At 40.1% G+C, this 25,936-nt stretch overlaps 2 protein-coding genes across 2 annotated transcripts in view; one reads left to right on the forward strand and one right to left on the reverse strand.

Moving 5' to 3' along the window:
* CCDC17 (coiled-coil domain containing 17) overlaps window positions 1-24,789 on the reverse strand; it is a 40,968-nt gene extending 16,179 nt beyond the window's left edge. The window contains exons 1-16 of the mRNA XM_075181651.1: window positions 24,539-24,789; window positions 23,252-23,488; window positions 20,873-21,007; window positions 18,830-18,892; window positions 17,495-17,624; window positions 17,051-17,204; window positions 16,466-16,585; window positions 14,943-15,079; window positions 14,186-14,308; window positions 7,762-7,985; window positions 7,224-7,309; window positions 6,404-6,619; window positions 5,739-5,961; window positions 5,534-5,653; window positions 4,776-4,924; window positions 1,654-1,795 (exon numbers count right to left, since the gene is read on the reverse strand). Coding sequence (XP_075037752.1) covers window positions 1,654-1,795; window positions 4,776-4,924; window positions 5,534-5,653; window positions 5,739-5,961; window positions 6,404-6,619; window positions 7,224-7,309; window positions 7,762-7,985; window positions 14,186-14,308; window positions 14,943-15,079; window positions 16,466-16,585; window positions 17,051-17,204; window positions 17,495-17,624; window positions 18,830-18,892; window positions 20,873-21,007; window positions 23,252-23,458 — 2,229 coding nt within the window. The 5' untranslated portion in view covers window positions 23,459-23,488; window positions 24,539-24,789. The remainder of the gene's footprint in view (window positions 1-1,653; window positions 1,796-4,775; window positions 4,925-5,533; window positions 5,654-5,738; window positions 5,962-6,403; window positions 6,620-7,223; window positions 7,310-7,761; window positions 7,986-14,185; window positions 14,309-14,942; window positions 15,080-16,465; window positions 16,586-17,050; window positions 17,205-17,494; window positions 17,625-18,829; window positions 18,893-20,872; window positions 21,008-23,251; window positions 23,489-24,538) is intronic.
* TMEM69 (transmembrane protein 69) overlaps window positions 1-25,936 on the forward strand; it is a 58,994-nt gene that overhangs the window by 10,705 nt on the left and 22,353 nt on the right. The gene's annotated exons all lie outside the window — the stretch shown is intronic.

Consider the following 25,936-nt stretch of genomic DNA (forward strand, 5'->3'; position numbering starts at 1 on the left):
AACAGCATTCTGCAGTGAAACGCGTTAGTGGTTATTTTATTGATGAGAGATTTGTTTCTAAGCATCCTCCACCTAGGTAATAATATTTGGATTATTACTATTACATAATATTGTTGTTTCATATACCAATGAGCAGTGGCTTTTAAAGCAAGTTCATGAATGATATGAACACATATTCTACTAAGATACTATCAGCAGAACTGATACAATGTATTACTGTTATATACTAATGAATGACCCAGTTGTTACGTGCTATATGTTTATGAATGAAATGAATATGCAATCTCCGATATTACAACACTACCAGTGGAAAATTATACAAAGTAACTACAATCGCTTTGCTCTTTGATCGCATTGTATGAAGCTAACAGATTTAGCTAGCGGAACCAAATTATGTATTATTTGTTAGCACAAAAATCAGATCTGTATTGATATATATATATAGATATATAGTATTTTTTATATATTATATTATTGTTTTCTATAGATTATATACTATAATATTAAAATTATGATTTTTTTATATGTGTCTTAAAAATATTTTTATGGCTTATACACATTTATTTTTTATATTACTGGTTTTAATTATTGCTTAAATGTAGGATTTTAATATCAATTACAGTGTTTGAGTTTGTTGTATAAATACTCTGAAACCCACATTCATTTGCTGTTTTTTTTGGAATAAGTGGAAGATTGACAATATTGTGATAACCCATAACATTATTAATTGGAGGGAATATAGATATAGATTATAAGTTTGCAACAGACCAGGGCACTGATTTTTATTCCTTAATTGAACATTAATTAGCTGTATATTGGATCTCTCCTCAAGGCCTCGGTATATCCTGTATACTTTAAATATGTGAGTAGCAATTTTCATGAACACACAAATTTTTATTGCTTCATTAATTTTCATAAACTTAATTAAAGTGAAAATCAAATACTAAAATATAATCCTCCACATTGGAACTCACAAACTTATCACCTGTGTTTTAATGATTTTTCCTTTACAAAAAAATGATTTTGGATTATTATTATTAAATAATATTGGTGTTCTACTCACTGGCTGTACTGACTGGCAAAGTCAGTATAGCAAGCAAGCAAGTTCGGAAGCATCATACACCTTGGACACTTGGCTCCTACTTAGCCCCCACTTTGAGCCTTCCAGCACAATCAGCCAGACTCATCAAGCTCACGAAAGAGTCCTCTATATCCCGCTAAATACTCTGCTGTGTGAACATCAGATGGGGGTTATTACTGTGCTAACTCTCAGACATTAGTTTGTTGCTACAATACACATATATCTCAGGTCCATCAAAACATGAACGTCATTAATAACTATAGAAATAAAAATAACCTTTTATAGCATTTTAGTGTAAATAAAATTTTAAACAGTAAAAACTAAAAACTGTTTAAAAATTGTTTTGTAAAAAAATAAATTTCACAAAACAGTGTAAATATCTATGTGATTGTCATGTTAATAAGAAGACTGATTACATTTTTATGAAGAGATGTTTGTGAATTCCACCGAGAGATTGTATATGAATTTAAAATTTGACGTCTGCTGCAGTAAGTTACTGTGTAATTAGTCTATCAGTAAACGAGTGGATATTTGGTATACAAAAATGTTTTTTGGGTGACTGCTACACTTACCTGACCGGTGTTCATGTGATATCCGGTCAGCCGCAGTGTCCCGTCACCGGGAGGGGCGTCCGTTACTCTGTCTATAATAAATCCCACTCTCTTCCCTCCTCCAGAAGCGTCTAACTGGCCTTTCTCCGCCATAATGTTATCTCTGAAACACAGAGACAAACTACGATCAGTGATAACACCAAGGGGGCAGAGTCCACTATTAGACCTAGTTTTCGGGGGGGGTCTCTGTAGAGTGAAAAGTGATATGTTGGTTTTAGCATCAAATACACAATAATCTACAATATTTACATTTCTCCTTCAGTTATAGGGGACACAGACTGTGGGTTATTGTCCCTGCAGGGGAATGTTTGGGAGAGAGACTATCCTAAATCTGGAATAAAATGACCTAAGGATTAAATGGGTCTGAGGTTTTCGGAATAAAAATGAGCGGACTATATGGATTGTGTGGTTGTTATCAGCCGCTCAATTATTTATTTCAAAATATTTGGTTAATAATTTTGAGAGTTATAACTTGTTTCACTTGTGCTAAACATGTTACTGGGGTCCACTAACTTGGCCCCGGGGTTATATCCTACTAAAATGTACACAGACGATGATTATTCAATGTGATCAGTCTTTATAATCCTCCAGCTTCCACCATCTCATCCATCTATTTATCTATATAAAATAACTTTTATTGTACAGGAAAATGTAATTTTGTCATAATTTTGAACATTTCTTTTTCCTCATAATAGTTATTCCACAATGTCGCCGGAATCTGCACTTGAAGCTTTCAAAGCAGTTACACGAAGAAGGATATAAACTAGATTTCTTGTGAAAGTTTTTTTACGTATAGAAATACAAACGGACTTATATATAGACACACTCAATATCTTTCATAGACATAACCCAAGATGTAATAAATACAATCTTTTACAGATGAAATATTTAATGTACATTGAATACAATTGTAATATTTCCTAGTTTTTCTGGATCTCCTTTAATTTTGATCATGACTCAGTATAAGTAATAGATTTTGACAGTGAAATCACAGCCAGAGTAACTGTGCCCTGGCATGCAGTTCACTGTTCCTGACGTTCCTCCCCCACCTTCTCACAACAGCTTCATACTACTTCTGCAGATCTTGCTGGACTGGAGAGCTCGACTGAGCATGCTCAGACGGACACTGTGATTAGGAGAAACTGCAGATCAGAAAGCACAGAGGTAATAGAACAAAAGTCTGAAAGTTCCACCCTCTTTTTAGATTATATAAAATGTAGACAGAGACAGAGAACGCAAGGTTGGGAACTAGTGAACTAGAAAACGTTCGTGTTTTGATGGATCTGGGCTACTAAGAAATTGGTTCAATAACCAGAGTGTGAATTGTTTATGGAGAGCGCTGAAAGGAGGAAACTAAAATAGATCAGGTGCAGGGATAACACAAAAAATAAGGATAATTGCACTTACAAAGCTAGCTTGAAAATAACTGCGGAAGAATTGCTCTCTGCAAACAATCTGCATATTTATATACACCGGTGTAGCGTTGGCACTAAGGTTTATATGACATCTATAGGACTTTATTATGGAAGCATCATTAGCCTTTATCAGCTACTGATTTCTTGCTTTTCCTTTGAGTATCGCTTCTTACTGCCTATTAGGAAACTTTTAACACATTAATTAAAGCAGCAATCCCATTAAAAATGAAGAATGTTGGTATTTACCATTTTCCAGTGTTTTGTTTCTTCAGGCTGCTATGAATGATTTATGATTCTGGACTACCATGGCAACCACAGTCACATGGCTCATGATGTAGCGAGCAGAGAGGCTTTGGAATGTGCCTCTGAACTCTGTGTGCACTGTGACACCCTCCTCCTCCCCCCTCTGCCATCACATGACACACCAAGAGCTGTGAGCCTGTGTCTGTGTAGCAGACTGATTGTGTCTGGCAGACAGTTTTTGTTTGCCAACCAGAGAGCTTTTGAAAAAGAAATCATGATATGTAGGAAGATTGCTAAGAAAAATGACATCAGATGCATGATTAAAAAGTAATTTGCTACTTAACAGAAATAAAAACTTCTATGTGGGATATCTGCTTTAACAAAATAGCAGCTGATATTTCCCTCCCAGAAAAACACAATGACGCCCAGGCTGATATTGGTAAGTTTAACTTTTTTATTAAAACAATATTTATTTTGATTCTGAATATTATCAGTAATTACAAAATAGCTCTCGCAAAATGCAGAAATAGAATAATTTAAAGGAGACATAAACATGTATAAAGTCTTATTTCTACAACGTTCAACAACTTACAATATCAGTAGCAGAATCCTCACTTTTTGTTCAAGCATTGGCAATAAAGTAACATATTTCATTATAACACACAAGTGATGTTAATGTATGTACTCCTGTAAGTAATGTATACAGTATGTATAAACAGCGAGTCATCACTTATAAATGGTGAGTTCTTCAACGCTGATTAGGAAAATCTGTGCATTAATAAGGAACAACGTATCTCCTACTGTAAAGTGTTACAGATATTAGCCCATAGTCTCATGCTTCCACAGAACTCCTCAGTGACATATAATATTATATATATATATATTTATATAAATAAAATCTGCTGAAACATACAGAAGGACACAAAGCACCTCCTACTGCAATATTTAGGGCTTGCAACCACATTAAAAAAAAAAATTGCGTACCAATTATTTTTGCAAAAGAAAAGTTTCCAGTATAAAGACACGTTATAAGTGTGGTTTGCGCACAAGAAATTTTAGAATATTGCACTATTGTTTATTTGTTTTTCCTTTTCATTCCTCTATTCATCACTGTATCAGAATACATGGAGTTGAGATCTATATGTGAAGTACGGGACTACCACAATATACTGACGGGCCGTTTATGGTCTATGTGGTACACAATCCTTAGTTTTTTAATAAGGTTGCAAGTCCTAAGCATTGTGCTAGGAGGCGCCTTAAGCAGGTAACTTGATACAGAGGAGTACGTTAAAAGAATTGTATATCAATGAGGATGATGATCCACTGATCTGCAATATGTGATATAGCCTCAAAACTTGTATCTGTTGCATGAACACAGATAGTGACTGAGATCTGCACAGATCGGGCCGGGGGTCGTGGTCTCACCTCTGTCTGGGTTTCTGCAGGTTTGGTAACTCTTGGACTGGGGGTGGATCGATATAATCAGTGTAAGGGGATAGGTGAAATGAGGCGGGGGGCTGCTGAGCCAGGAGTGGTGCTGGGTTATCACCGATGGAGACGGACGGGCCCGGGATCTGTGTGGGGATAGGAGAACAGTCGTTAGCATTTACACTAGAGCACAAATACAGATAATAATGATAATTGTCTTTTTTTCTCCAATACAATTTTCTAAAGGAAGAATTTGGGAAGCAGGAATGGTTTATAAAAGGGCTGTATCCAGTCTTGTGATTAATTGTAGAAGAACTGTGATTTCTGGGACATCTCGGAAGAATCTCATCAGGTGCCTCCGATGTGGCTGCAACTAACTATTCATCCGAGGTGTCCACCAACACGTTCACATTTCTCCTGGGAACAATATTACAAAACGCAACGTCAGACGGCTGAGTCTGAGGGTCGACAAAGCCGCTATGAGGCTTCAGAGAGAAGCATACTGCTAAGTAGGATGAAGGGAGCACTAAGCGCCACTTTCAGGACTGTTTTTACAAGTCAGGGGGCATCTTTAAGACTTGCTGAGGTGTCAAATAATCAGCCGCCTCCACCAACATAAAGAATGACTCATTGTAAAAGGGCTCCACACCGAGATACAATCGAGCTAAAAATACATTTAGATGTTGGGATCAACGATCCATTAGTTTAATCATGATGTCATTTTATGGTGTTGACATCACATGACTGTTACTCACCAATGGAGGATAGAGGTAAAGCGGGGAATTCCTGGGATCTATCTCCGCCATCGCCTGCAGTTCAGCGTCCCTGCCGTCCCTGCCGTTGATAACACGAAGATAAAGTTCTGCTTTCCCGACCTGTGGACACACCACCATAATAAGCATCATCTACCTCTCTTCTGTAGTCACCTGTAACTGGTCTAGTCGGTCGCTCTCGTACTACCTGAGGAACCGCGTTCAGTTGTCCTGTGCTCAGGCCTGGCCGGAGCGGTAACGCTCTCACCGGCAGCTTCCATCGCCCACTAAGGACCTGATTATGGTGATCGAACAAGTCCAGCTTCGTCCACCCACAAGACGACATGTGCTGAACCTCCTGACCATACGGATTGAATCCTCCGGCTGCTTGAAGCTCCATGACTAGAGCAATGGAGGAACTCGGCCGAACCCTAAGTCAAATAGAGGATTAACTTACAAGGTTAATTCAGGAGACAGAATGGGCAATACAGATATTTACAGGACCACAAGAGAGATGGAGAGAGGTGATATAAAAACACGATGGAGCTTGTGGCCATTGGATGGTGAAGCAATTTAACATACGTTGGCTATTTTAGTGCTATTCATGACCAGTACAGAGTTTTTAATGTCACAATAACTGAAAGCATTTAATCTGCATATAAGAAACTACTGCAAATTTTTCCTAAAATACATAGTTTGAAAGATGTGTCTACAAGTTATCAGATACACTGACATTGATCAAGTTATTAGGATCATGAAACCAAGTAATATTGATAAGGCCGGATGAAGCTGTGACATAAGAATGAAAGTGATGTCACAGCGCAGTGATGTAATTGGTGGATACAACGAATTGTCAGGTGATCCGACGAGTACCTGGGTATCGGCTGTTTGGCACATAACATCGCTGTGTTCCCCCGGGAAGCATGTGCCAGGTGCTGAGAAGGATTCCACATGTCACACGGGGCATCCGGCAGGGAAGAAGATTGGCCCATTCTGTGCCCGTTGCTGTACAGGCCGCTCAGCACCCGCACCTTCTGGTACGTTGGCTCCAAGCCCAGTATGAAGTCGTAAAATATGACAAACCCGGCCCTGCCGCCAGGAAGGAGACAAAGCTAAATTAAACCAACGCAATGGTAAATGTACAGTCTTATGCCAGGAGAAGTACTAGATACTAGGGGCCTGAGTCATTAAGGAGAGCAAAGCATAAAAAATGAGTATCATTTGCACCTGGTCAAAACCATGTTGCATTGAAGCGGGAAGTAAATTTAAAATGTGGGGACAGATTTATAGTTGGGGTACGGCATGTCCCAGATCAACTTTAAATTTCAGTTTAATAATAAAAGTTATTAAGTATTTGTGTGCTAGATGAAAAAACAGCCAGTATTTAACTTATGTGCAAAATAAACTAATTTGCACCCCTTGCATTGTAACATGGTTTGTCACAGAGAACATTAACTCCTTTTTTGCCTTAATGACTCAGGCCCTAGAAGTACTAGGTGCTGTTACCAATAGCAACCAATGTCCTGTGAACAGTCTTCCAATATGGCTCAGTAAAATTCAGTTCAGAGGTTTGTTACCTGCAGGGCGACGCTGAATGTGCAAATATTTCATATTAGTAAATTAATAGAGACTTATAAAAGCAGACAGCCATTATATTATGATCCTGATCGGATGGACAGGGTGCGAATCTTACACTGGGTCGTATGGCGCGGGTCCCAAAGCATCGAGAGGCTCCAATATATGTCTGTTTCCTGGGGGGCTCTGAGGACGCATTGAATCCTGAAACAATAGAGGTCGTAGTTATACCACATGACTCCCTGCAGGACAGGTTCATTGTACACATACACAGTAACTGGTGCATTATATGTAGTTTATATTCAGTTACAAAATAACTGAACAGAATGTGGCCAATAGGAAAGCAGAGCGGACATCATTTACTAATAGTCCAGATCGTCACATGATCCCTCGGATGATTTACAGAAAGATCGACTACTGAATCTTTCTCCTATCACCTCATTTGCATAATGCACTAGCTAAAAATATGAAAGACACAAAATAAAAAGTATTAAAAAAAAATGGCAGAAAAAATAGGTGTGTGTTGAATTTAAACCTGCTTCAGTAAACGTGGTGTAATCAGATTAATATATAATAATCACTGAGTGATGCTTCATCCTGTGAGAAGTGCTCATTAGACGTTATCCTATTAATAGTACTTAGACATGGAGACTCACCAGAGCCCCCAGGGCAATGGCAGGCTGTGGTCTTCCCAGCGGTGGCCTAGAAGGGTGAATGGGTGGTGGTAGCGGAGGGGCCATGGGGGGAGGTTGGAAGGGTGGGGGTCCATGGCCACCCCGTGGAGGCATCCTTACGTCCCGTCTGAGTAGCTCCATGTCAGCCTGGAGCTGAGCCATCTGCTGGAGGTGCTCTCGCTGCATCTCCTGGATCTCAGAGTCCCCTGGAAGTGTGAGGACAGTATTATAGTAATATAATTTAATCCCTCGCCCGTTTTATAGTATTATTATTATCATTTATTTGTTAGGCGCCACAAGGTTTCCGCAGCGCCGTACACAGTACAAACAGTAGACCATACAGGGTATAACAGTACAGAACAATAAACACAAAGTACCAATACTTCAGGAACTCCGGGCAGACATATGGGGTAAAGACGGAGCAGAAGGACAGGTATGGAGACAGGAGGGGAGAGGGGCCCTGCTCATACGAGCTTACATCCTAAGGGAGGGTGAACAAAACAGGCACAAAAGGGAGCCATCGAAGTAAGGGGGAGAGAAAAGAGGGGCCAGGGGAGAGAGGGGAGAACGAGCGAAGGAGGTTAGGGGTTAAGTGGATGGTTGGTAGGCTTTGAGGAACAGATGAGTTTTGAGTGCTCGTTTGAAGGAGCACAGATTGGGAGCGAGATGGATGGAGTGTGGGAGGTCGTTCCAGTGCAGGGGGGCAGCTCGGGAGAAGTCTTGGATTCTGGAGTGGGAAGAGGTGATCAGAGTGGAGGAGAGGCGACGGTCATTGGTTGAGTACAGGGAGCGGGCAGGAGTGTGAATGGAGAGGAGGTTAGAGATATAAGGGGCAGTAGACTGGGAGAGAGCCTTGTAAGTGGTGGTGAGGAGTTTGAAAAGGATCCTGTAGGGGAAGGGGAGCCAGTGTAAGGCAAGGCAGAGGGGGGACGCAGAGGAGGAGCGGCATGAGAGACAGATGAGTCGGGCAGCTGACCATCCCTCGCCCGTTTTATAGGTTTTATAGTAATATAATTATATCCCTCGCCCGTATTATAGTAATATAATTCTATTGTCTGCATTATAGTAATATAATTCTATCCATTGCCTGCATTATAGTTATATAATTCTATTGGCTATACTATATTAATATAACTCATCAATTGCCTATATTTTAATATAATTCATCTACCAGTCATACCGGATTATTAAACATACAACATTCAGTATTTATTATAGACTCAACTCTAAATACTATGGGACATGCGGTTTCTTGAAAGTAATATAACCAAGCAATCATTTGTATCATTAAATACAATGTTATCACTATATTGTACTCAGGCCGAGATAAATGTGTATAGGTTTTATAGCAAACAGGACACCAAGAATAATGATTTTATAAAGAAAAACAAAGATTTTTATATTTTCTGCTTTTATATTTCAGGCAGTAAAGGTCACGTAGAGCGGCAAAATATCTGTATGTCCACACACGTGATTAATGGTACATCTAGCGCAGTGGTCAGGGAACAGGGGTAAATTACCCCAAATGGGGTAAAAATGAAATTCCTGGGGGTAATGCTGCCGATTCACATACTGTCAGTTGGATTGTAGACCTCTTTAAATGTGACATTACTGTTGTACCAGAAGAGCCTCAGGGGTTGGCAGAGGCACTTCTTGAGCTTCAATGTAATAATGAAGCACGTATTGCATTTGAAAACAAAGCAGATCTGTCATATTTTTAGACGTCAACAGCTGCAAAGGCATCAAAATTGCACGAGGAGGCAGTCAAAAAGTTGCTGCCTTTTGCAACAACCTACCTTTGCGAACAAGGATTTTCCACTCTAACGAACATAAAAACAAAGAAGAGAAATCGATCGGACGCTGAAGACTGTATCCAAATTGCTCTGACATCAAAATGCCCCAATATTGATGCTCTCGTATCAAAATGAAGCAACATCATTTCTCCAAAACCTGAAGTTTTGAAGTTGAAGCTTTCAAAGAAATTTTGAATAGATTCAATAAATTTTTGAATTCCAATAATTAATAATATATGATTTCCTTCCTTTCAAATCAAGGGGGTAACGTTGGCGTATCTAAATATATTTGGGGGTAAAAGGTAAAAAAGATTCCTGACCCCTGGTCTAGCGCATTACAAGGAGATCAACACATTCCGGACCTTTAGAGCTGGAAGTGGCTGCGGTCTGAGCAGAGAAGTGTGGGAGGGAGTAAGGATAGATATCAATTACAAGTCCGCCATCCGCCCATTGTAAGACCATCTACATTAATTTCCTCGTAAATATGGTGCTCGGTTTATCCTCATTCGCTCAACTGTAATGTGATCTTGAGTCAGCGCAAGTTGTACAATTGATATGTACTGAAAATACAATATACACAGATAAAGCTATTTCAGTAATATGTCTCCACTTGTAGTTTGCATTTAAGGACAAGGAAGCGCACAATACTTTATGTTGGGAGAACCTGACCCACCTTTGTATTGCTGTCTGTGATTAAACATTAACAAAAATATCTTATAATAACGAATAAATATCTGTTTATTAAGAACAAAAAACCCAAATCTAAAAAATAATAACAATAATAAATAAATAATAATTAAAGATATCTGTAATATACACCCGCTTTATCCAGAAAATAACTTCTACAGGTAATCATGTAGTTTAAAATCCTAAATTACACCAACGCCGCTGACAGCATGGAGATTTATAATATCTTCAGCGCCTGCACTTTCCATGGTGGTTGAAAAACGTAGGACTGTAACCTACGTCAATAGTAGTAAAAAAATAAAATATCCTCTCATTTGCAGGTTCTGGTTTTTATAAGCGCTCCCCTACAAGTGATGTGAACAGGGTGTGCACCCCACTGGGAGGTCACAAGCAGAATATCCACCCAGTACAGGGGAAAAGAGGAAGACGACTGCCCACATGTTCAAGGACAGCGAGATGGTGGTTATAACATGTCTAGGATTATAACACCCACACCACATAGATTCTATTCATTCCAGAAAAGGTAAAACATGATTAGTGCTACAGTCCCAGTTTGACACTTTCTTACCCACCTGCCACCTAATGTAGGTCTATGTCTAACAGACTGGTCTTCAACAACCGGCGAGTCCATATCTACAGTCGTCTGTTCCCTGGTTGTTTTACCTGCCCGCAGGGTGTTAACTAATGACAATATTTAATACCTACTGTGTACAGTGAAAGGTGACAGTCACAGAGGCGGAGGAGAAAAGTAACAGTGACAACAGCTGCAGCTCCAACAATAAAAATCATCTCTAACTGTAATTATAGAATTATGATGATACTTTTCCTTTTAATTGTTCTGCACACCTTGATGTACGACCGGCATCCCATTGTTTTCCTATAGAGATAATATATGTTGTGTGTTTCCAGGCATTATATAAGTGTAAGACTCACTCTTATGTGATATAACAAACATTACAAGCAGGGAAACTGGATGTTCCACGTGGTAATTATATAGTTCTGGTGTAGAGTTAATTGCTCAGTAATTAATACTGAGAGCCGAGTGCAGACACCTGGAACTAGTGAGGTTTGTTTGTTATTCCAGTAATACAGCTGCTTCTTCAGCAGATTCTGATTGACAGACATTTATGTGCTCACTAATTGGCTGGCACAGGTCACATGATCTTATGTACACCTCCCACCATTATGCGGACCTGTATGTGTATAAATACTACTTACTACACAGGCCCTGGCGTATCGGCTGCAGAACATGTCAGTGCTTTATAAATAGCTATAAACACTGCTAAATACAATCAGCGAAATGTAAAATATATGACATCATGACCCAGGTTATGTAATGTAATATATACGTCTATTATACAGTTATAAGGACAAACCACAAAAATATCTTCATTGTGAGATAACCTTTGTAACTGATAATATGGAGAGTCACACATCCTCACTGTTTAATGCTTATTGTATCCTTATGACAACTGAATTGACACCCGCTTGGCTTTTTAAAGAGCTTGAATGTTTATTATACTCAACACTTACCGGTACTCAACATTTCAAAAATACATTTCAATGTAAGCAATGTAATACAAGATCCCAAGAGACCAGGACCCCATATCTGTCTATAGAACAGAATCCATAATAATAACTTGTGTGATGACACCCCAACATCTTCTACAAGGTGCGAGGACACCCCAACATCTCCTACAAGGTGCAGTGGCACCCCAACATCTCCTACAAGGTGCGATGACACCCCAACATCTCCTACAAGGTGCAATGGTACCCCAACATCTCCTACAAGGTGCGATGACACCCCAACATCTCCTACAAGGTGCAGTGACACCCCAACATCTCCTACATGGTGCAATGGCACCCCAACATCTCCTACAAGGTGCAATGACACCCCAACATCTCCTACAAGGTGCAGTGGCACCCCAACATCTCCTACAAGGTGCGTTGACACCCCAACATCTCCTACAAGGTGTAGTGACACCCCAACATCTCCTACAAGGTGTGGTGACACCCCAACATTATCTACAAGGTACGATGACACCCCAACATCTCCTACAAGGTGCGATGACACCCAAATATCCTCTACAAGGTACGATGACACCCCAATATCATCTACAAGGTGCGATGACACCCAAATATCCTCTACAAGGTACGATGACACCCCAATATCATCTACAAGGTGCGATGACACCCCAATATCCTCTACAAGGTCCAATGACACCCCAATATCCTCTACAAGGTGCGATGACACCCCAATATCCTCTGCACTGATATCCTTCCAGCCATTATTCCTCCACACCTTATGTAACTGTCCCTGTTATTATTGGGGGAAGCAGTTTTTCTCTGCCTGCCAGACTTCTGTCTATAAGATCACTACAGAGAGAAGCCTTTCATGGAAAGTTACAGTTACCGTTACATTCTGTCATAGTTTAGGAAGTTGTAAATAAATGTTTGTATAGGTCACAGGGTGACTATACTCTGTATTAGGTATTATCTATTCTTTGGCACAGTCACTCTTTAGCACACAGATCCCATCCCATGTCCTTCAATACTCTTTGGATCTAAGGAATAGATCACAAGGAATAAGCTCCTCCATTGGCTTATAAGGATGACTGGTTCTTAAAGGTGTAGATTATAAGCTGCTTGGTGTACGTTCAGGTTACTTGTCATATTTATGATGATCGTTATGAGAAACTCCACCAAGATAAACACAAGGAAAACACAATCCTCTCGTAATCATTCTTGTGTATTTGTAGCCGTTCAATGTTGGGACATTTGTAAATCTGTTCTTGATGCCGGAGGTGTCTGGTGTAATATAGATAATAATCAAACCATTGGTGGATTACAGCACGAGAAAACATGGTGACATCAGAGCAGTATTATCAACATAAAACCTCTTTTAATGGTCTCACACTATGCTACAAATTTTTGGAGATCTTAAAATAAAGATTGGTGCAGAAATAAGACTCCTACAGATAGCGGGGAACGGTTCTTCATATAAGTGGGGGGAAGCGGCGCCTGGTGTTTGGGGTCCTGTCCGTGACAATATTCCTGCTGTCCGTTAATAAGGAGGCAGAGGATGCAGGCCTGAAATAAGATAGGGACATATTAACGTTGCTTCCTCGCCATGTACTATGGGCCAGAAACTAGATTTTATCACATTTCATTTCTTTTTCGTGTCCCCCATTTCTGCATCACACCAATGTCCGGTACGTCAGTGTGACCCCTCTATAGCCCGACACTAAGTTAGTGATGCAGAAGGGAGGGGAAGGGGGTTGATTTGCACCCGGCTTGGTGCGGCGGAGAGAAATAGCGCTACTGTTCTCTGTAAGTCAGCGAGAAGCTTCGAGATTACAACCTTTTAGGGATTGGCCTTTAAAATTTTCCATGATAAAAACCTTCATATTTATGACTACGACACTATTCTTCAGAAGCATCTTTTTGTTTTTCTTAACAGCTTCATCTCATTCCATTTCCAGCAATCTATTTACTGTCTCCTTGTTTAGCAATCACAGAAGACGATATCTAGACTAGAACAGATTAGAATAATTTGCATAAAATGACCTGCAGTTCCTGGATGAGGGCAAGGGCTGGCTGGGCATCATAGTGGACCGGTCCCCATAGTGGGCTACCTTGCGCTGGGCCAGTCACTGGGCTACCTACATGCATGTTTTCCTTTAAAAAGTTCCTAGAAGGCTGCTGCATCTTGCGAGCCTGGGTGTAGGGAACTGAAAGCTAATTTAATTTTTAAATTAATGGTTTATTATTATAAAAAAAAAAAAAAAAAGAAAGAAAGAATGTCTTTCCCGATTTTGAGTATCAGCTTTTCAATTTAAACACAAGTTGTTTCTCTCACATTTAGAGACTATATTGTTACATGTAGCATATAAAGAACAGCAGAAACATTAATACACCGGATTTACCGTTATTCGCCTTTTTCCTGCTCTGCTGTAGCTTTAAGTTGAAGATTTCCTCCTCCAGACGCCGATTCTCCATCTCCACCGCCATCAGCTCCACATCCAGCGCCCGCGGAGCGCCATCGTGTCCTGTAAACAAGGCAGGTCTTATGTCAACCATAACTGCACCAACACACAGCAAATGGTAAGATGAATCCATAAACAATGCTCTTTTGTCCTGTTTTAAAGAAACTCAGCTTACTGCACCGTTTAATATTTATTTTTGGATCGAAAAATGCATAATACGTGTTTTTTTTAATCTATTTTAACATATGGTTTACATGCAGAATAATAGGCATAGAAAGCATAAACAAAGGATAAAACAACTAAAAACATGTGATGCATTAAATAATGCAGTGCTTATTATGTATGAATAATGTACCCGAATAAACAGATCTGAAAGGGACATGTGGTTTAATATGTCCACAAACCCTAAACACCAGGTAGAATAATACTGAAATAAAAAACTTAGATGAGGATGGGGAGGGGTGGGGGGCATCGTTCTGTTAAGGGGGTCTTCTGCCCAGTGCCCCCCTAATGCTGCGTAACCTGGGTCACGTAGAGCTGAATGTTTATTTATTACAGCTACGTCTCACACAGACACGAGGAGTAACAGTGTATACACCACTCTGTATACCAGCTACACGGATCTTCACACAGTGGGTGCCGTCCAGTACATTGACAGATTCTATATTTTATACATATAGGACACGTTTATACTTACGCTTCTTTTTCTTCTCCTTCCGATCCTGTTTGTGGGACATTTCTTCAAATGCTAAAACCTCGGCTTGCAGGTCCCTCATCTGTGCTAGGACAGACGGGTCACCTCCTCCACCTTGGACGTAGGCCATCTGCAGGGCACTGAATAGGGCGACCACAAGGAACGTTACTGACACCTGACAATGGCTCTTCCCTTATTCAGTAAGTGATGTGTGATCAGAATACACAGGAGATTGCAGCTGAGACTAACAACAAACTCTCCCTTTAGGATATAACATAGTACTGATATCACCCCGGCCATCTGTCAATATATTTCTCTATTTTAGATGTTTGCTGTTAAGGTTTTCAGGAAAAGGAAATTATACAGAAACTTTACTTGTTTTAAAACCTATAAGGTCTATACAGCTATTTGTGATGAAAGGAACAATTGTAATCTGCTGGATTCAAACGTTACATAATGTCATGTATCATATTATTCATGATAATCTGGACACCAGGGGCTTCTGCATTTTGGAGTACTTTAAAAGAAAATATTGTTTATACTGTCTAATGTAAATATCGATATATTAATAACATAAGTACAACTTTTATGAGTGACTTATTTCTATGATGCCATTGTCTGAGCAGGGCACATCTTATACCAAATCGGTTGCATCGTTTCGAAGTTATTGCCATTTAAAGCTATCCTCTGGAAAACCATTATCCTCTGGAAAATGTGACAGTTGGCAATACACCTGTGCACCTGCTGGGTGGTCTGGAAACTGTGATCTGCTGGGTGGTCTGGAAACTGTGACAGTTATTTGCAGCCACACATATCAGAAATTCTTTAGTTCCTTTAATATAGTGATTGATAATATAGTTATTTATGCATTATACTCCTTTGCTCAAATTTCTACATGTAATGTAGTGTATAAAAAAGTTAATGAATTCTGTTAATAAAGTAATTTAGTCATTACATTTCAGTTTAATTTATGGCGGTTACCGCCGGGTTTCTCTAGTATATATAATTATATAGACAAACAAGATTAAATGTGCAGAGTGACTTCTGTACATACAGTTTACCTTTGTAGAAAAATAAAATATATACATTGTACCATTGATATTATACAATATAAACAGTATTTATATCCCTTTAATAAGAGATTATCGTTACACATAAAATGGTGAGTGCAGACGCTTTAGGAATGGACGTTTACACTACATACACAACACAAAAACCCTCTGACCTCGGACCAACATTGCTGTGTGACAATCACATAACATACAAATCACTTTTTATCCTTTGCAGTCTGGCTGGACCAATATGCAGTATGTAGATGTAACCTCATGTATCTGACTCCCATTGACCCATAGATTGTAAGCTTGCGGGGAGCACCCTCTTACCTCTTTGTCTGTTTTACCCAGTATTGTTTATAATGGTTTGTCCCAAATGTAAACCGCTACGCAATTTGCTGGTGCTATATAAATACTTGCTGATGATGACAGGAGGATGAAGGATAAGTATTTGGGGTACTGAAGGTCTAGTACCTGATCTCAGAAGAGAGTCGGCTCCCATGGAGGGGGAAGGGAATAAAGGTCAGAGAAGCTTTGTCCTTCATCACCGAGCTGCTGGTGGGACGTTCCTTATCGGTTTTCTCTGCTTTGGCCCTATAAGGGATAGTAACATATATGACATCACCATTATACACAGGAAATGCAAATCTACCGTAGAATATAGAGCTACAGTTAGAGACATAATTAATGTAGTACATACATTACATACACACAGTGGAGGCAGGCAGTGTATGAGCTGGACCAATATATATGAGAATACAGCTTCAGTGATGTCACTAGTTCCTGGTGATTTGATTGGCTGCATCTCATAATAGTGGTTCCACCCACAAAATGTCAGCTTCCACTATGAGTCGATAACGTTAAAAACTCTCCTGAAGTACAACACGGCCTAAGGTGGATTATAAGGATATTTTGGCGTCACTCAGGCAGCAAACAGAACTGACACTTGTAATATATCATTTACAGAAGGAAGCACAATGTTCCGTGTATTATACAGTATCCCAGTGAGTCCCCAGGCAATGCTGTACCATCATACTGGTATCATGCCCACAATGGTACCTGTTCTCGGACTGGATGAGGCCGACCTGGTCTCTCAGAGCATCTAGGGCCAGCTGGTTCTTCTCTTCCTGGGCCTTTAACTCCAGCAGCATCTGCTCAATGTGATTGGTCGAGCTGCCGTTGCTGGTGACGTCTGACAGGCGCTGGCGGATTTCTGCCGCAGAAACAAAAATACAAGATGCCTGGTAATATTTCACATATTTCTGTGACATACAGAAGGCGGATACAGCACAATAACGCGCTACAAGTTTTATTATATAAGGAACTTGGCCATATAAATAATAACATTAATAATAATATTAATAATAGCGGCATATAATTGTTATATATATCATTTGCAATAATTTCAAGCTGTATAAGCCCAACAGACCCTCTCTGAACACTGCTCCTCGTTGCAGTTATTTGTCTGTTTTAGGGCAATGTGAATATAAAGCCGGTACTTACCCTCTCTCTGAATTTCCAGGGCATGATTTCGAGCCTGGATATCGGCCAGGTGTCGTTCATGTGCTTCCGCTACGTCCTGCATGCGCTCCCGGTACTCTCTATCCCACTGCGAGGAGAGGCCGGAGTCACCCTACACAAAATAACAGTGGAAAACAACCGTTGTTGTCAATAGAAAGTCCAGGAAATAGTCACTATGGTACGTGCTGTGCGACACAGCATTGTGTAATAGTAACGTGTATGCTATGTCGTTTCAGTGTATATCCTATGCTATATCTATATGTAGACTATGTAGTATGAACATGTACCCTATTTAATATCAATGTATATCCCATGTTATATCTATATGTAGACTATGTAGTATGAACATGTACCCTATTTAATATCAATGTATATCCTATGTTATATCTATATGTAGACTATGTAGTATGAACATGTACCCTATTTAATATCAATGTATATCCTATGTTATATCTATATGTAGACTATGTAGTATGGACATGTACCCTATTTAATAGCAATGTATATCCTATGTTATATCTATATGTAGACTATGTAGTATGGACATGTACCCTATTTAATAGCAATGTATGTCCTATGGGATTTGAATATATATCCAATCTTATATGAATGTGTACAATCACGTATCGATGTCTGTCTAACCACTACAAGTGAGGAAAGCTCATATAAATGCAGCACGTTTTGTAGCGTGTCTACATAATAACATGATCTGTGTACTGTGTACACACATGCTCCGGTTTCTAGGAGATCAGCGGCTTATTACACTCTCTCCTATGTAGCCTCCTCACTATCCAGAGCTTTCTGTATACAGAGGATCCCCATTTTATATAATGTTTTATAGTCGTCTTATCCCATTACAGATATGAGTGATATATCATCATCATCAGCAGCTATTTATATAGCGCCACTAATTCCGCAGCGCTGTACAGAGAACTCACTCACATCAGTCCCTGCCCCATTGGGCTTACAGTCTAAATTCCCTAACATACACACACAGACAGACAGAGAGAAATACACACACACACACACACACACACACACACACACAGACTAGGGTTAATTTGATAGCAGACAATTAACCTACCAGTATGTTTTTGGAATGTGGGAGGAAACCGGAGCACCCGGAGGAAACCCACACAAACACAGGGAGAACATACAATCTACACACAGATATATGTAGTGCTGCTATGGTGCCTGTAGTATAATATGTATTATGACTCTGACCTGTACTAGTGGCACAGGCCAAAAACACACAATTACGTGAGCGGAGACTGTTACAGTCTTTCCCCTGTCGTCCCAACATCCGTCCATCATTACCTGCAGCTGGAAGGACCGGAGGGTCGGGACAGAAACCTCCAGTGATTTCCTCAACTTGTGGAACTGAAAAGTGAGAAAAAATATTCTGGTCAGTGGTCAACAGATGTCAGTGTCATGGTGGCGATGTACAGACATGTTACATACAGTTATATTATATACAGACATGTTACGTACAGTTATATTATATACAGATATGTTACGTACAGTTATATTAAATACAGATATGTTACGTACAGTTATATTATATACAGATATGTTACGTACAGTTATATTATATACAGATATGTTACGTACAGTTATATTATATACAGACATGTTACGTACAGTTATATTATATACAGATATGTTACGTACAGTTATATTATATACAGACATGTTACGTACAGTTATATTATACACAGACATGTTACGTACAGTTATATTATACACAGACATGTTACGTACAGTTATATTATACAGATATGTTACGTACAGTTATATTATATACAGATATGTTACGTACAGTTATATTATATACAGATATGTTACGTAGTTATATTATATACAGACATGTTATGTACAGTTATATTATATACAGACATGTTACATACAGGTATATTATATACAGATATGTTACGTAGTTATATTATATACAGATATGTTACGTACAGTTATATTATATACAGATATGTTACGTACAGGTATATTATATACAGATATGTTACGTAGTTATATTATATACAGATATGTTACGTACAGTTATATTATATACAGATATGTTACGTACAGGTATATTATATACAGATATGTTACGTAGTTATATTATATACAGATATGTTACGTACAGTTATATTATATACAGATATGTTACGTACAGGTATGTTACGTACAGTTATATTATATACAGATATGTTACGTAGTTATATTATATACAGATATGTTACGTACAGTTATATTATATACAGATATGTTACGTACAGGTATATTATATACAGATATGTTACGTAGTTATATTATATACAGATATGTTATGTACAGTTATATTATATACAGATATGTTACGTACAGGTATATTATATACAGATATGTTACGTAGTTATATTATATACAGATATGTTACATACAGGTATATTATATACAGACATGTTACATACAGTTATATTATATACAGACATGTTACATACAGTTATATTTTATACAGATATGTTACGTACAGTTATATTATATACAGATATGTTACATACAGTTATATTATATACAGATATGTTACGTACAGTTATATTATATACAGATATGTTACGTACAGTTATATTATATACAGATATGTTATGTACAGTTATATTATATACAGACATGTTACGTACAGTTATATTATACACAGACATGTTACATACAGTTATATTATATACAGATATGTTACGTACAGTTATATTATATACAGATATGTTACGTACAGTTATATTATATACAGATATGTTACGTAGTTATATTATATACAGATATGTTACATACAGGTATATTATATACAGACATGTTACATACAGTTATATTATATACAGACATGTTATATACAGTTATATTATATACAGATATGTTATGTACAGTTATATTATATACAGACATGTTACGTACAGGTATATTATATACAGATATGTTACGTACAGGTATATTATATACAGATATGTTACGTACAGGTATATTATATACAGATATGTTACATACAGGTATATTATATACAGATATGTTACGTACAGGTATATTATATACAGATATGTTACATACAGGTATATTATATACAGATATGTTACGTACAGGTATATTATATACAGACATGTTACGTACAGTTATATCATATACAGATATGTTATATGCAATTATATTATATAGAATATACAAATATATTTACTCTGGTCTCATCCTCACCCTTATATTATGTAAAGGAGGCAGCTGCCTACTAAATAGTGTATCCTGAGGGTCGGTACCCTTTCCATTATGGCCCTCACATTTTGGTTAAATGATGCCCCCTAGTGGTCAGGACGTGAATTACTGCCACACATTACCTACCTCATCAGTCAGGCTCCTTAATGCTTTACTGTCTGAGACGCTGCCCAGCTGCCCATCAAATCTGCCCGTCAGACGCTGCTCCCGGTCATTCAGGAGGTTCTCTCTCGCCCTCAGACGGGCAATGCTGTCCCGTGTCTACAGAGCGCAAAAATCACAGGTTCAGACTATACAGTATGTTCAGCATGACACACAACAAACGTCATTCTGCACCGAGAACTTCAGTGCTCTACAAATGACAGGACCGAGTTGTATTATAACATGTATAATGTTCCCGTAAGGAACAAATAACACACAGTAAATATCATGATGTGAAGGTGGGAAGAGATCACTGTACTGAAGAGCTAACAGTCAAAATACTACTCTGCAAATTACTCACATGATTATCACAGAGAATAGAACACCTAGACAAGGCATGATATAGGATACATTTATTGCAACTCTGAATATATTTTATTGTTAATAATATAATGTACATCTAATGAAACTCGCAATTTTAAATGACTGCACTAGCTGTGCTTTGTTGAAATGAATAAATAACTGAAAAAGTATTGTCCTTATTTATAAAAGGTGACATTTTGCAGAAATAGACCTGAAAAGTTTGTATGAGAAAACAGGCTGGATGTATGAAGCCGCAAATTGCATTTTCCTGTATTCTTTATTTTTATTTTAGGTGTGTGACTCCAATGACAGAGTGCCATGCTCACACTGTGCTGGAGGTTTGGTCCTTTGGACAACGTTCCTCCACATCTTCCAGGAGCCAAAAAGCCCCAGTGAAGGACAAGGGTCTGAGGCTCACCTCCACCAGGTGGAAAAAAAAAAAAAAAAAAGAGATCTTCATGCCCTCCTTTGCCGAGGCTAGGGAGGACCCCTTGACATTCCTGACCTCTGGAGCCAAAGGCCCCTTAGGAGGCAAGGGTCTTCAAACCCACCTCCGGCGCAAGGCTCGAGCAGGCCCCTATCTCCCCTAGGTTGGCCAAAGCTTTCCCTAGTGTAATTCTGTTACGACTCTGCTTATACTTTGTATGTGGCAGCAGTACCTCAAATCCACCAGAGGTGCTGCTTTTCTGCCCCTAAACTTTACACCATGCCTGTAGGACTTAATCTCTTTATCTGATTAGAACTGCACCTGTCTCACAGCTTCAAATACCTGCCTCAATCTGTGCTATGTGCAGTTCATCGTTTAAACCTGGCTGCTGCTTGTCTCTTGTTTATCCCTGTTCCAGTTTTGCTTTGCTGCTGTCTGATGTCCTGTTGTGACCCTCTGCCTTATTATCGGACCCTGCTTGTTTGCTTGTGACCCTGACCCCTGCCTGGCTACTGGATTCTGCTTGAAATCTTGTTGCCCTGACCTCTGCCTGGTCACTGGACTCAGCTAGTCTGTTTGCCTCCCTGGACTGCCTCGTGCCTCTGGCAATCTGGAATCCTGAATCCAGCCTCCTTAGTCTGGAGCCTCGTGCCCCCTGGCAATTGGGTAACTCAATATACTTGTCCCTGCATTTAAACTGAATTTGTCATTGCTTGGAACCTGTTGCTTCTGTGGACTATTCCTGCCATTCATCACACCTGTTCATAATTGTGTATTGGAGTATATCTGTTTATTCTGCTACCAGAAATCTGCATATTCCACAAACTCAATTCTTCTTCACATATTTTGCCTAAATAAAGACACTTTACTGCTATTGTCGTGTCCTGAATTCACTAGGGATCATAACAAATTCTACAGCTCCCCCAGAAGGGAGGAACCTCCGATGATTTGGGGAGAGGGTCGCCCATAAAAGTCTTAACCCAAAACCCTCAAAAAAACGTACCACACAACAAACGAAAAGCATGAAAAAAGTGCTTAGTGATAAGTGCTAGGTGTCCAAAAATAAATAAATACAAAAGTACCCAAAGGCCCCAGCCTAATGGCCGGTAGTGGTAAAAAAATAATTCTGGTCCAGCCAAAAGGCCAGGACTAAGAAATGAAATGTGATGAAAGGTGGTTAAAAGTACTGAGTGCTCGAGTCATACGGTGTCCACAGTCAGGGGGCTGCAGTCCCATCAGCAGTGAATTTCCAGAGGACCAGGCGATGGCACCTCTGTAACATGGGGCACCGTTAACCCTCACTGTGTACATGGACATCGACACCTGGTCTTAACCAAAAGGCAGAGAAGCGATAATTCAGACTCCTGATGCACCTGGATTAACAGGAAAGGTGGGGATTAAATTCTATAGCTTTTTACATTAAATGGGCCCCTTGAAGTATCACCCTGGTGGGTGGGGAGAGGTTAGAGCTAGGAGGTCTCCCCAGGATGGAGCCGTCACAGACGAGGTTCTCAGAGCAGAGGAATAACCACTATCAGACACACACTGTCCTGAAAATGTTTGTGCCCCATTACCTTGAAATCTGGGGTCTCTGCCATCCGTGGAAAGTCTCTGTCAGGCAAGTGGATGTGGGTCACCGGGTCCACGTATCGGGAGCTGAGGATTGTGGGATCCCCTATTTGGCTCCCAATGCAAAACTTTTCTTTATGCTTATCCAGGAGAGGGTAGGAGCGAAATATCATATTACAGTTGTGACACCGCAGACTGCCCAAATCAGCCATTGTATCTGAGGGGAAATAGGGTTCTTGTACCTGTCGGCCAACAGGTGACAACCAGATGTTTAGCAAACCAGAGATTAAATAACATACAGGAATATGTGGAGTACACAATCTGTCTGACAATGGGCATTTCAAGGCAGAGGATTTTTTTATTTTTATAATTGTACAAATGCATCTATTTATAAACCTATAGTAGAACAAGACAAATACTAAGGATTGTGTATAATGGGTGGTGGGATTGCATAAGAAATATGCAGAATGGAGATTCTCAGGGAAGTGAGCACAGCAAGCGTCAGTACACACTGAGATTACTGTGCAACATATACATAACACATGTGTAATCTGCCACTTACTGCTCACTACCTGCACTCACAGGGCAGGTTCACTCACACTGCACTCAGTACCAGGTAGGGTAACGCACTTCCCTCAGAACTAGGCAGGGTCACTCACACTCACTCCCCTCAGTACCGGGCAGGGTCACTCACACTCACTCCCCTCAGTACCGGGCAGGGTCCCTCACACTCACACCCCTCAGAACTAGGCAGGGTCACTCACTCCCCTCAGAACTAGGCAGGGTCCCTCACACTCACTCCCCTCAGTACCGGGCAGGGTCACTCACACTCACTTCCCTCAGAACTAGGCAGGGTCACTCACACCCCTAAGTACTGGGCAGGGTCACTCACACTCACTCCCCTCAGTACCGGGCAGGGTCACTCACACTCACTCCCCTCAGTACTGGGCAGGGTCACTCACACTCACTTCCCTCAGTACCGGGCAGGGTCACTCACACTTACACCCCTCAGAACTAGGCAGGGTCACTCACACTCACTCCCCTCAGTACCGGGAAGGGTCACTCACACTCACTTCCCTCAGAACTATGCAGGGTCACTCACACTCCCCTCAGTACGGGTCAGGGCCACTCACACCCCTCAGAACTGGGCAGGGTCACTCACACCCCTCAGAACTGGGCAGGGTCACTCACACCCCTCAGAACTGGGCAGGGTCACTCACACTCACTTTCCTCAGTACCGGGCAGGGTCACACTCACTCCCCTCAGTACGGGTCAGGGTCACTCACACTCACCTCGGCTCCCGGTCGCAGCGCTCAGTGAGCACGGAGTGTGCAGGACGCTGTAGCGGTTTCCATGGATACGGAGGGGCGGGGTTATGTTGAGCTGAGAACACGGACTGTACCACTGCTATAGCGGGGAGGATGCGCCGAGCCGTACCATTATCCGCCGGGGGTGCGGCTCGTGTATTGTAGACATCTGGATATTATTACACTGACGTGTCCCCTACACCCCGTATATACAGCAACATGACATTATCTGCAGAGGCCCCACTCATCTGATCTATTATAACATGCAAATAATACCCCAGCACTGATGTTCCCTAATATATCCCTACACCCTGCTGTAATATAACACCCCCTGCACTGCTCTTATATAATAACATATAACTCTAACCCCCTGCTATAATATAACATAGCCCCACCTCTGCAGTGCTCCAATAACAATAACCCCACCGGTGCTTCGCTCTTACATAACCCAACCCCCTGCAGTGCACTAGTTTCAATAGATACCAATAGTCAGCTTTCATTTACTGCAAAAATGGGTTGCTATATACATCACCTTTTCACCAGTTTTCAGACACCTGTTTACTGTACAGTTTGAACATCACCATTCAGCTACCAGACAATGCTTCCTAAGGGTTGTACACATTGGGGTGGAATTTGGGGGTTGCAAGTCACTCATGACTATCAAAGCAACACGACAGATGTACTACTTTTGTTTACTTCTTCGTTGTATAGCATATACAATATAGATATTTATAACACACTGCCGCCAAAGACTACTGGACTGCTACAAGCAGCGTCATAGAAGCAGGGTGGTATAAAATCCTTAACAAAAAACATGAGAATAGGTCTTTGCTGCCAATTGATGGTTTACGGTGCTTTCTAGGTCACCGACACAAAACTGCGCATTAATATATGTTATACATAATATAATTATATATGAGCAAACAGTATAGAACAAAACAGGTTACATTTACTGTGTTACAGCTGTATCATTTCTTCTATATTCTCTTTGTATATGTCTGCATAGCCATCTTCTGGCCATTATGAATATTCGCGAGCACATCCCAAGTACTGGCAGGAGCAGGCTCAGTGTGCTCCAGCAACACTTCCTGTGACATCAGACTGCCAGCTCTCAGTACAGTGGCTCTAAAATATCACATAAGTTCTATCACAGGTACTCCTGCCCTTCAGACATAATACCCCAGGGACTGGTGGCACTGGGGGTGGCACAGGTAGGTTGATAGATGATATTTATGTCATGTGTGATAACTGCACAGTGCACCTAGAGGATTACTCTGGCTGTACTTTATTAAAAAAATGAAAGCTCTGCAGCAACTATAGAACTAAGGGTAAGATGATTGTATACGTAATACCAGGGGATCGTTTCATTTTTAAAAAAAACAA

This window comes from Mixophyes fleayi, chromosome 8 (genome assembly GCF_038048845.1).
Source record: "Mixophyes fleayi isolate aMixFle1 chromosome 8, aMixFle1.hap1, whole genome shotgun sequence".
Taxonomy (NCBI): Eukaryota; Metazoa; Chordata; class Amphibia; order Anura; family Limnodynastidae; genus Mixophyes; species Mixophyes fleayi.